This window comes from Taurulus bubalis (assembly GCF_910589615.1).
Source record: "Taurulus bubalis genome assembly, chromosome: 14".
Lineage (NCBI taxonomy): Eukaryota > Metazoa > Chordata > Actinopteri > Perciformes > Cottidae > Taurulus > Taurulus bubalis.
In genome coordinates, this window is record NC_136602.1 from 5,301,348 (window position 1) to 5,313,847 (window position 12,500).

At 44.2% G+C, this 12,500-nt stretch overlaps 1 protein-coding gene across 1 annotated transcript in view; it reads left to right on the forward strand.

Moving 5' to 3' along the window:
• The window catches only part of LOC306746882 (protein kinase C epsilon type-like), a gene marked incomplete at both ends in the record, with an annotated part of 48,991 nt that overhangs the window by 21,153 nt on the left and 15,338 nt on the right, over positions 1-12,500 (forward strand). Inside the window, 8 exons of the mRNA XM_079229864.1 lie at positions 3,763-3,931; positions 4,569-4,603; positions 4,737-4,825; positions 5,565-5,697; positions 6,759-6,901; positions 7,005-7,101; positions 7,216-7,475; positions 7,551-7,724. Coding sequence (XP_079085990.1) covers positions 3,763-3,931; positions 4,569-4,603; positions 4,737-4,825; positions 5,565-5,697; positions 6,759-6,901; positions 7,005-7,101; positions 7,216-7,475; positions 7,551-7,724 — 1,100 coding nt within the window. The remainder of the gene's footprint in view (positions 1-3,762; positions 3,932-4,568; positions 4,604-4,736; positions 4,826-5,564; positions 5,698-6,758; positions 6,902-7,004; positions 7,102-7,215; positions 7,476-7,550; positions 7,725-12,500) is intronic.

The following is a 12,500-nucleotide window of genomic DNA, read 5'->3' on the forward strand; positions in this document are numbered from 1 at the left end:
GTGTACCGTCATCAGAGAAAATGTCCCGGTCACATTATTGTACTGAATATTGGCGGACAACGATCTATGGCTACTTGGGTAAGTTCCGGGTAAGACGGCCTTTGCAGTGAACGAAAACCAACACTAATTGTTGGTTAGAAACAGGCAGTAACCTCCAGGTCTGAAAAGTGAAGCCAATGCTGAACTATCTACAACCTGCGGTCTCCTTAATGGCCATCAGGGGGCGACGTATAGTGAAAATGACTCTACTTCTCTCTTGCTTTATTCCCTCAGTAAACATTGTAAACAATGGGTTTATGTTTCAATCTCTAGTTTCAAGTATTCTTCAATACAACTTGATATTCATTTAGTAAATTATGGTTTCATTCAGAGTCAAATAGTCCATAAAGCAGGGTATGATTTAGGGCGTGGCTACATTGTGATTGACAGGTCGCTGCCACGCCGTTGTCCGTTCTGGGAGTTGTCTGTTTTATTTATTTTTTATCTTTGAACTTCAACCCTTTCAAAGTGTGTTTTCAGTTCATGAAGGTAAATCGTAGCATTTTATTCAGTGTTCGGTTGCACTTAGCTCCGCCCACTTGTGTCACTTCTGGTTCCAAAACACCAAGATGGTGACGGACAACATGCCAAAATCGAGGCGGTGACTCCGCCCACTTCTTAATCATTCGAGACAGCAGGAAAACCACAGTCTACAGTCTCTGTATTATCAGCTATGTGTAACTTCTGTGAGGCATCCAGACTTAAAGCATAATCACCATCTGTGCCGTGTGCAACATATCAAAAAGTTACATTGCGTAAGAAAGAACAATTTAAAATAGCTGTTGAAGTATTCAAAATGGCCGCCAGGCAGCTTAGTTCATATTCTACTGTACGTGGGTTTAAGTATCTCACTCAGAAGTAAATGATTGTGTTTTGTGCTGTAACCCAGGGTTACGGTAGCCTGTGCTGTGTCTGCTTTACAGTCATCCGTCACCAACCAACCGCCTGGACCCCAAAAGAAAAAGCCTGAACCGCCATAAACTAAACAAATCTGTTCCTCACGTCACCAGATGTGAATGACTTTTCCGCCTTGCGCTGGGTGGAAGTCGCCGTTGCTCCAGAAGACGACGGATCTGACGCAGATTTTTATTTTTTTATTGGCCTTCGTGCATCCGTGAGTGGACGCAGATTGAGAGTTCGGGATACATGACCGAATGGAAGAAGAGAAAGACAGAGAGGGGAGTTAACCGGAGGTCAGAGGAGGAGGGGAGGGGCTGATAAATTGATTAGTAAAGTGGAGTGTTCTCTAATGGACCAGTTACATCATCGAGAGGGAAAGAGAGAGAGAAGAAGAGAGAGAGAGACACCAGTACAGAGTGACAAAGAGGCGTCATTAGGACAGGGACTTCTCTCGCTCATAAATTTGTTCTTTAACCTTTATTAGATTTTGTTCTGTCTACAGTTTCATACAATGTATTCATGTACCTGTAGGTGTGTGTGTGTTTGTGTGTGTGTGTGTGTGTGTGTGTGTGTGTGTGTGTGTGTGTGTGTGTGCGTGCAAGAGTGGATGAAATTGCAGTCATTACTTAAATGTGTTTGCATTGCAGAGAACACATGGGTGAACTGTCAGGCCTGAGAGCTGCAATCAACCTATTAGCTTCTAAACACACACACACACACACACACACACACACACACACACACAAAGCCTGGATGATAATCGGCGGCCTGTTGCCAAAAGCAGGCGAAGGATTTATGTTCTTCTGGTTCAGAGGAGAATACTCTGAATATGACGAAGCTTTTTAAGAAAAAATGTCGTGGCCTTTTACTTCGAGAACTTTTGGGTTTTTCAAGGTTCGCATTTTGAATTCTACGTCTGTTATTGCGGCACTAAAAAACAACAAACATTTGGCAGCAGCTCCTGAACGGTCAGAACAGAAACGACAGGGAAAATGGATTCTGTCGCTTTGTGAATGTTATTCATTCCTTCCTCCTGTGAGATAGACGGTTCCTTTTTTGTGCAATAATTTCACAGAGTGTGTGTGTGTTTTTTTTGCGGCGGGCAAGTATAAAGTTAACCAACTTTAGCGGGACGAACTGAGCGTCTGCGCAGGTTTGAGTTGACCTTATTGCAATAATAAGGCCGGATATCAGATACAAGAAAAAGAAGGAAAGCAAACAGTATGCCTTATTAATTTGAGAAAACAACGTCACCGGGATGTTTTATGACTGCAAATGATGGAGGAGCATCAATACGAGTACCGATGAGTACCAGTATCAACTGAATGTCGGGAGTAAATATGACTTCACTTCAGATTTAATGTCTCGTTAATGCTTCAAGCTGCTCATAAAGTTTAAGAAGCATGAAATATGTCACTCACTGCAGTTTGTCTCTGTTCCAGCATTGAGCCGTTCACTTTAACTTTTGAGCTTGTGATAAGGACAGCATGTCTATCACAGACCCCCGCCGCCCCCCCACCCCCCCACCCTACAGTGGACGACGCCAAGTCAAACAGTGTTGCTAGGCAGCAGTCGTCAGTTGCTAGGCGATGGCAGAGGGGGCTGGAGGAGTAAGAGTGAGGACAGGCGGAACATGACAGGAAGAAAAGGAATGCACGGCGAGTCCTGGAAGGTTTAGCCGGAGAGCGCGTTCTGTCCGGAGGGTGGTGCCAGAGGAGAGATGGAGATATTGTTATGTTTTAGATGAAGGTATTTTATGTGGAGAGATGCTCGAGGAAAGGCGGTTGCCTCTCTTCGGATCGATAGAAACCAGCTGACAATGTGACCGACGGTGGGTCGGCGACGTCATCCGAATAAACAGGAATGTTCCCCACAATGTGGCCAAACGACACCGTGTCAGGTGGTTGATGACGGAAAAACATGGCCGCCAGAGTCAAGAGGCCTGACGCACACGGGGGGGGTCAACAGGTCAATGTCGCCGGATTGGATTCACAAAGTGTTTCGAGGGGAGGGTTTGATTCCATTCTCTAATTGAAAACGCAATTATCCCCCATGTCATTCAAACACGGCGGCCATGTTTGAATGACATGGGGGATAATTGCGTTTTCTCTAACGCGTCTTTATCCCCCTCCGGTTGTGTGACACTCGTCCAAAGGGATGACCCGCTTGTGTGGATGTGGTGTGTTCTCAAACATACAAAGGAAAAAATTAATAAAATAACTCAAGAAAGAAAAAACTGCTTAGCAACCAAGAAAACCTTTCAGTAAGCTCATCTGTCCGATGACATAATGTATTCATGCATTACGTAATTAAGATTTCTGCAAAGTAACCTCTCTCTCTCTCTCTCTTTCTCACGTGCTCCCCTGAGGTAGTGTGTGTGTCTGTGTGTGTGTGTGTGTGTGTGTGTGTGTGTGTGTGTGTGTGTGTGTGTATAATTAATGGTGTTAGTCAGTAATTTAAATCTCTGCTGCTCCACTGGGGAAACCCCCGGTAATTAAACACAAAGCGACAGAAAGAGAGAGACAAAGACAGACTGCTGACCGAGTGAAAGGGAAACAAAGCGTCCTCACACACTTTTCAGCCGCTCTGCGTCACCGCCATCTGGTGGCTTCAGGGCGTTACTGCAGATTGTGTGAGGGTTGCACCTATATTCAGAAAGTCAGTTGAAAGACTGTATTTGTTTTTGTGTTAAGATGAAATAAATATTAGTGTAGTTTGGCTTATTTGTCGGGACTATTTCAGAGAAGCCAGAGACATGTGTTACAATATGATATATAGTCAATATAATATATTGTTTTTTTGCTTGTGTGTGTGTGTGTGCAGCTCCATCGGGCTCCACCGAGAATGAGGAGCGCGTGTTCCGGCAGCGGATGGGACCCAGGAAGCGGCAGGGCGCCGTCCGCCGGAGGGTCCACCAGGTCAACGGCCACAAGTTCATGGCCACCTACCTGAAGCAGCCCACCTACTGCTCCCACTGCAGGGACTTCATCTGGTCAGTGATGGGAAACACCCAGACGAGCTACCAGGTTAACCTGGTCGACACACCTATAATCTGCAGGATAATCCTCTTTTGTTTGCAATGCAACGCATTTTAATAACAGTTCATGTCCATTATGAAGGATTCAAATGGGGGAAGTATTGTGGTAGAAGTGAATACTCACTAAAAAGAGATAATAATTGCTCTAAGGACTTTGAATCACCCCAAAAAATATTTCAAAATCCAACTAAAACTATGACTCTAAATATATTTTGGCTGCGTGTAAAGTTAACAACATGCACAGACAGTAGGCAGAGCCTGCATACATAGAGGAGGAAAAGCACTCCACAGGCTGCAGCTTCAGAGTGGAATATATAAGATTGTAAAAATATAAATATGAGAAAAAAGGGATTCTTTTTTGCAGGTATTGTTCAATAGTTGCACATTAGAATTAGCGGACAAGGCAACATCAACTCAAAAGCACAAAGGATTGAACCCAAAGGTTTTAAATTGGCACTGATAACAAATGAAACCATTTGTTGTGTAGCTCGTATAACCAGGACACAAAACAGAGCTCTAGAAGGCTTTTATACATTTATTCATGCTGAGTCAGCGTTGTGTGCTCACACATTTCTGTCTCTCTGACCCGCAGGGGCGTCTTAGGAAAGCAGGGCTACCAGTGTCAAGGTAGGATGGCGTCTTTACATTTGTTTGTGATGATCAGCTGGAGGCACTTAGAAGACTTTATAGATCTTATAAACATGCAACATATGTCCGTTGTGTGTGTGTGTGTGTGTGTGTGTGTGTGTTCCCCCTGCAGTGTGCACCTGTGTGGTCCATAAGCGCTGCCATGAGCTGATCATTACCAAGTGTGCGGGGATGAAGAAGCAGGATGACACGGTGGAGGAGGTACTCATCATGAGGCTTTTCATGAACGCTTTCTGTGAAATCAATCCAAGATATTCCAGCTTGAAAGATCCAATGATTGATGGATAGATGGATAGATAGATAGATGGATGGATGGATGGATGGATAGATGGATGGATGGATGGATGAATTTGTTTGTGGCAGCATCAAGCAAAGTTTCATAGAAGACACAAAAATATCAGGTACGAAAAATACTCACTATATAGAACAAACCAGCAGAGCGTATTTATTCCCCCAATCGGGGGACCCTTTTATATCAGGAAAATCCAGAAAAAATCATGGTATAAATCCCCCCCCTTCCAAAAAAAACATGTTAGGTATCAAATTAAACATAAAAATCAGGGCTACAATAATATATAATCCCGATGTACAACCTTTAAACACAACTCAATCAATAAATAGGATTAGGGTTATTAGGGTTAGGGCTTAAAGGGCTACGGAAATTAAACAATAAAGAAAGTGCAAAAATGCAAAGTATATGCAGTGTATATAAAATGTATATTGGTATATACATTGAAATTATAGAAAAAATGCTCACTTGTACACCATAAGACTGCCAGTCAACGACCTGCCTGTACTTTGGGAGCTTTTGTCATGATTCGTCACCGACCAGTAAAGACATCTGGCCAGTAGCGGTCGAGGGATTCGCTTCCCCATCCCCGCGCGTCTCCATCCAGATCCTGCAGGTTCGGTCTCACTGTCCTTTCTGTGCCTCCTGCAGCCGCTCTGCTCTCAGAGGTTCAGCGTCAACGTGCCGCACAAGTTCAGCATCCACAGCTTCAAAGTCCTCACCTTCTGCGACCACTGCGGGTCCCTGATCTGGGGTCTGCTGCGACAGGGGCTCCAGTGTAAAGGTGGGTCAGCTTTCGTCCACATGATGCTTTAGCCTTTTGAAACCTGAGGCTCGTATATGGTTCTTTTTTTACGTCTTTACTTTATTCAAGTAGTCGTATGAACCCCAAATGAGTTATATTACTTGTATTATTTTATATATTTTTTTTCAGAATTTATTTGTGAATAAAATGTATATTTTCAAAAGAATCTCTTTTTTTTTTACATATTTTGATCATAACTTTTAATGTTCAGCATGATCTAAGCTATATTTCCCCCCAAAAAAGTAGCCGACTTTTACAAACTTCATGGTTCAGGCCCTTACCAACATCCAAAATACTAATAGGACACCTAGTAGACACAAGTAAAACCAAGCTTTGACATATTGGGAAGGTGTTTTAGTCAAAAAAACGTGTCGTTCGGTTCAAAAATAGAAAGGTTACTTGTTTTATGACAATACATTGTCTCACCAGAGGCTGCTGGGCATTACAATTTGCATAAGCCTTCCCTCTTGCTGTGTGAGGTGTTTCTAGAAATGTGGGGGGTACACGTAAGTCACAGGAAGCGGATTTGTGAGACAGAGAAGAAAAAAAGAAACCTCCGGCCGATTTGTGATTTTACAGGTACTAATATTGAGTTCGTAAGGATTTTGATTGCTTTGTTAGACTCCCACAAGCCCGTACGGTTACTGAGATGTGTTTGCTCGGGAAATCCGACTTTGTAAAGGGTATTTATCATGGATTTGGTGAAAGCTGACGGAGCAGCAGTATAGTCGGCGGAGTTTACGTAAATACTTAAACTTAACGGTTACTTTAATTATGTTTTACACCATATGCATCTTCTCACAAGGGTTGTGGAACTGTAGAACTTTAAATGAAGTTAAACAACGATGTGGTTCTGGAGATAATTAAGGAAACGTTCAAACAAAATAAAATAAAAATTGTCCGAAAACCGGCGCTGCTTTGCCTTGCCGAGCTGAAAAGGTTAGCGAAAGTCACTTGACCTGGACGAAAGAAAAATCACTGTGTTGTGTTCTGATTTTGGACACGCTAACTGTCTTTGTGTGTGTGTGTGTGTGTCTCAGTGTGTAAAGTGAACGTACACAGGCGCTGTGAGAGTAACGTAGCTCCTACCTGCGGCGTGGACGCCAAAGGAATCGCTAAAGTCCTCGCCGACCTCGGAGTCACACCGGACAAGATCTCCAACAGCGCCCACAGACGGAAAAAGGTGAGTCACCTTTCCACGAGATTTGAAATCAAAGTCTTCAAAAGCAGCGATAAAACCAAGAGGAATGGAGGCGGCCATCTGACAAAATGTCTTTTTAAAACAGCTCCCTCAGAGTCAAGACCCCCAGCAGACGTTATCAGGGACGCCGAAGACAGAGGACGACCGCTCCAGGTCCGCGCCCACCTCACCATGTGACCAGGGTAAGAGAACTCCCCCCCCCCCCCTCCCGTCACACGGGAACTCTCATCGAAGCCAACGAACGAAAAGCGTGCCGGAATCCATTTCGTGCTTCATTTTTCTGTTTCCCCGTCCAGACGTGAAGGAGCTGGAGAGCATCCGGAAGGCTCTGTCGCTGGACCACCGCGGAGCGGAGCACAAAACACACCCCGTCTCCTCCCCCCCGTCGTCCGTCGCCGCGGTGACGGGGGGCGGTGACGGGGACGGCGTCGGAGTGGAGGGCGAGGGAAGCCCCGAGAACGGAGAGGTCAAAGGTCACGTGGCGCCCGAACTCAAGAGGATGAACTTGCCGGACTTCGTGTTCATCAAAGTCCTGGGGAAAGGAAGCTTCGGAAAGGTGAGCGTGTTTGTCTTTTTGTCTCATTCCTTCACTCCTTCACCTGTTGCTTCATCGACTGCGTCATGTGACCAGGTGATGCTGGCGGAGCTGAAAGGCAGCGACGAGGTTTACGCCGTCAAAGTGCTGAAGAAAGACGTGATCCTGCAGGACGACGACGTGGACTGCACTCTGACTGAGAAACGCATCCTGGCCCTGGCCAGAAAGCACCCGTACCTGACGCAGCTCTTCTGCTGCTTCCAGACTAAAGTAGGAACACACACACACACACACACACACACGCACACCTGCAGACATACTTTGCACCTCCGGGGGGCACCATCAGACCACGTTTATACCTGTAGACTCCAGTTTTTGTGACTTTTATTTTTTATTTAACACTGTGTGTGTGTGTGTGTGTGTGTGTGTGTGTGTGTGTGTGTGTGTGTGTGTGTGTGTGTGTGTGTGTGTGTGTGAAAAACCTCTAAAAATCCTTCGAATTGAACAATATTAGAGGGGACAACTACTCACAGCTGGTATTTAAACGAAGAAATATACATAAGCTTATTTATATTCAGTTATATTGATGATCACCACATGATTAAAGGAATATGAAAGAAAAAAACTATATTTATTAACTTTATTAACTAACTTTATTAACTTTTTCTTCCTCTTTCCATTTATTGAATTTTTTGTGTATCTTTTTTTACTCTCTAATCTTTCGAATACAACACTATAAGAGTAGACAACTACTCACACCTGATATTTAAACGAAAAAATAGTTTGCTTATTTATATTCACGAACTTCGCGAACTGACCTGTATTCACTTCTCAGAGAATATCACGACTTCTCATAACGTTCGAGGACAAAACAGTTTTCTCCCTGTTGATGCACTCTGGGAACATTTAGCCAGCGAGCGTTTTAATCAACTTGAATATGGAGTCGTTAGCGCAGCGCTCTGCCAACAGCACCAAAAGCTTTATTTCAGTCTCCCATGCACAGTCTGCTCTCTCTCATCGTCTCTTCTCGGCCGTACAGTAAGTGGACGGTGACAGACGGACACACAAAGGGCACCCGTGGGTGGGACGCCGCTCCTCCAGGATGCTTTTTTTTCATTGTGTGTTACATAAGTGTTCCTGTCATGAAACATATAGAGGCTCTGTGCATGTACTCGTGTGTGTGTGTGTGTGTGTGTGTGTGTGTGTACTTTTTCAAGTTTGACAACTTGCTGAAGGAACAGGTCACATGATGTGATGATGTGCCGGGTCCTTTCCCAGCAGCTTGAGCCCGACGCTGCTGGGAAAGCTGCACAGGTGTTAACTGTTGTCAGACGGACCTCAACAAAACACGAACATCTGAAGAAACAGGCGAGGAGACGACTTTGAGGTTTACTGAAGGTTCACTTTTGTTAAGACTAGTGGGTGCAGCGCTGAAGTTTAGAGTTTGGATGATGAGTTCAGAGAGGTTTCTGCAGGCCTTCGTTTTCCTTTTCCTAAAATGTATCCGGCGATCGATCTTCCGTTGCACATCTAAATTCATCAGCTGTAACGCAAAGACACCTTTCATAAACTAAAAAGAAAACTCAGAATCCTGTAAGGCCAAAAACATCATAAATAAAAAGGATTCTGTCTAAAAAGAAACAATTGAACATATAATAAACCAAAGATTTTCATTTTTATCACTCCCTATTTTCGATGATCGGTCCTGCATTTGTTCAGCCATCGAGAGCGTTTCAATGTACTTGTTTGTCTTGGTAATTGTAACTGTTCATTGTAACTGGTGGCATTCACTTTTCCCACACAGGAGTCAAATATCGTACACAGGACTTCGTGTGATACACAAAAGCTTGGGCGAGCGCGTATTTGCACGCCCAGTAAGCGGCGCCGCCATATTAGCCGGGACCTGAATCTTAATCATGATAAATTGTGTCACAAAGGCAATCTGTCTGAACATCTTGTTATTTGTGGCTCGCTGAATTAACAATTGTTGGCAAATCTCAACTCTTATTATTTTCCCTGCTTCCCCTGCAAATCTAAACTAGCTTGTGAAGTTTTCTTTCTGGATTCTTGCGACGCAATCGGACCATTTCCATTTCTGGTGTGAACATTTTTGACGAGACCTGAGAAATCCTTGGCTGGTGTGTATGCATTGTGTACAGTGATGGGAAAAATACATGTGTCCAAAGACCGCTTCGTGGGTCAGCGTCTTTTTATTATTTTCTCAGACTCTTCTGGAAAGCCTGAGATAGCGTCTCCAGTTAAATTTATTTATTCCTGTTATTTTCCTCCAAACACAAACATGCGCAGAGTGAACGGACGAGAGAGTCAGACAGCAACGGGCGGTGAGACTGTTCTTAATGTACATTGTTGTTCTTCCCTTCATTAGTGTTTTATTCTTAAAAAATACATGTTGTATGGCTGTCTGACGCATTAATGTACACACACACACACACACACACGCACACGCACACACAGTCAGCGTGATTGTGTTCTTGGACCAAACAAAGGGACCTTATGTAACCGCTTTGATGGTTATCAGGGACACGATGTGTATTCCATATGCTGTGTGGCCCCGCCCTCATCACCTTCCTCACCTTCCTCACCCTCCTCCCCCTCACCTCCCCCCCGCCCCCGACTTCTTCTCGGAACGCCACGCTCGATGCTCTGGAGTCGCCGTGATTACTGTAAACAAACCCTCATATAGGCTCTGTGTACGGAATATACTGTACGCTCACACACACACACACACACACACACACATTCGCACATTCTCCTTTTACATAACGCCGGTTCCCCCATAGGCCTGTCGCCACGCCGATCCACATCGACTGGGTGTGATAATGAATTTGCTCATTTGACCGTGACGCTGGGTCGGGGGGGGTGGGGGCAGCAGGTCCATGGCGGTGTCGGGTTTCGGACCTCTGCGAGAGAGAGAGAGGGGTTTCTGTCCCGGTTACGACGCGGTATTGGAGAAGCCTCCGCACCGATCCGATGTCATTTATCAGCGACATCGACAACGTGTCACTCGCTACCCGATCCTGCAGAGATGAGGAAGAAGATGGAGATGGATTCCCGGAAAAAACGGAGAAAAACGGGTGACCCGGTTCATGCTTTACAACGGGTTCAACCTGAGCCAGGCCGCACAACAATGGGAGCAGAAGTATCACATCCATGCAGGGTTTTTAGTTTCCAGCTGTTAAAAAAGAACAATAATATAGATACATATTTGTTTTGAACGCACTCGTTATCATCCCATATGCAATGTCAAGTATTGGAGGGGTAAACAATGGTATTGGATCTTCTGTTATATAATATATTATAGTAGTGATGTATTATTTAGCTGCAACACTTAAGCGTCCTTATCGGGTATAAGAAGCGGCGTCACGCAGTGAATTGTGGACTGATGTTTGACATTTTTCTCAGAGACTTCTATACAACCGGACTTCTTTTTGCAACCAGAGGAGTCGCCCCCTGATGGCTATTAGGAAGAATGCACGTTTACGGCACTTTTCAGAACCACAGTAGAACAGATGCTATCAGATCCAAACTCGAAAAAAGTTGACTTCACTCTTGGTGTCTTTTGATGGCGCTGCATCTAACAGTTATTTTCATTATCAAATACCTTGATTATTTTTCTCAATTAATCGTTTTATGAAAACATCAGAAAACATTGTGTATTTTTTTTTCACTTTAGGACAGTCTCTGAACTTTTAACTGTGTCCTGCCTCCTTATTCCTCCCCTCACTCCTATTCTTCCTAATCGACTGTAGCATCACAGTCGTTCCCTTATCGGCCTAATTACCGCCAAGAAATGTAAACAACATTATACAACATACAACTCGTTCTGCTCCACACAGCGGCAGCGTGAGGGAGGAAGATGCGGGAGGATTAAAGAGGGAAGAAGAAAAAAACGGGGGAAATCTGTTTTAGACCGCAGATTGTTATTATTTGTGATGTTAAATTGCCTTCTTGAAGAGAGTGATGGTGGGGAAGAAGTGCAGAGGGTTTGATGAGAAATGAGTGAAGTAAGGAACATGACAGATTACAGCGGAAGAGAGAGTGGTGTTCTTTTTTTTATGAGCTGTAATTGGTGAACATCAGAGGCAGCAGAGACGACCAGAAACAAGCCAGGTACATTAATGGACCTTTGTTCTCTTACGTTTAGGCCAGAGAGAGACTGATGGGCAGATCAAGAGAGAGAGAGAGAGGAAGGTGTGGACCGCGGTGCCCAGAGTCAGGCGGGTCACACAGATGACTGAAAGCAGAGGTGGAGGGCCGGCCCGCTACTTTAAGGGCCCTTTAAGACCACTAGGGTCAATGGATCCTGTGCAACTTGGTCTAACATCTCTGACTTAAACAAGCACCGTCAATCACACATTCAAAGTATGCTCAATTCTTGCCATTTAAAAGATTTAGAAATTGGATCTGAAATTGCACTACTTTTTGATTGTTTTGTAACTGCCCTTGCTGCAAAAAGCTGCTGGGGATTGAGTGCAGGGTCTAACATCTTTACTTTTTTCTTCTTGCTAACAAATCTCACGAAAAGACCAAAACCAACAAAGTGTAGGTCCATCTCAATCGTTTCTGACCCCACGACCCCCGTCTGTGGCACCCCAATACCATTCATTTCTACTGAAGCTCAAAAAACAAACAGGTCACACACATTTGGTTTCATTTGAAAAAGGCAAACAAAAAAAGTCTCATCCTTTAACAGTTCTCTTTCAAAATCCCGTGCTGTACAAAAACAATGCAGAAAATAAATCAGTCTCATGTTGTGTCACATTCACTCAACAGTAGATGCATTACAATGGTGAATTATAAGATTTACGGAAGATTTGATTTCAAATTCTAGAAACCACCTTGAAGGGAGTTCTGTCTGTTCTGTGCTGCCAAGTGTTTCCTGCCAAACACCGTTTACTGTCGCCCTCTGTGATTTTGGAATAAACAAGCTCGTCTGCCAAGATCAGAAAACAGGTGATTCAACAATCCCTTCAGTTTCGGCTCCCCTTGTTAATCCTTTTCATTGTGTTGCTTTTGTCTGAGTTG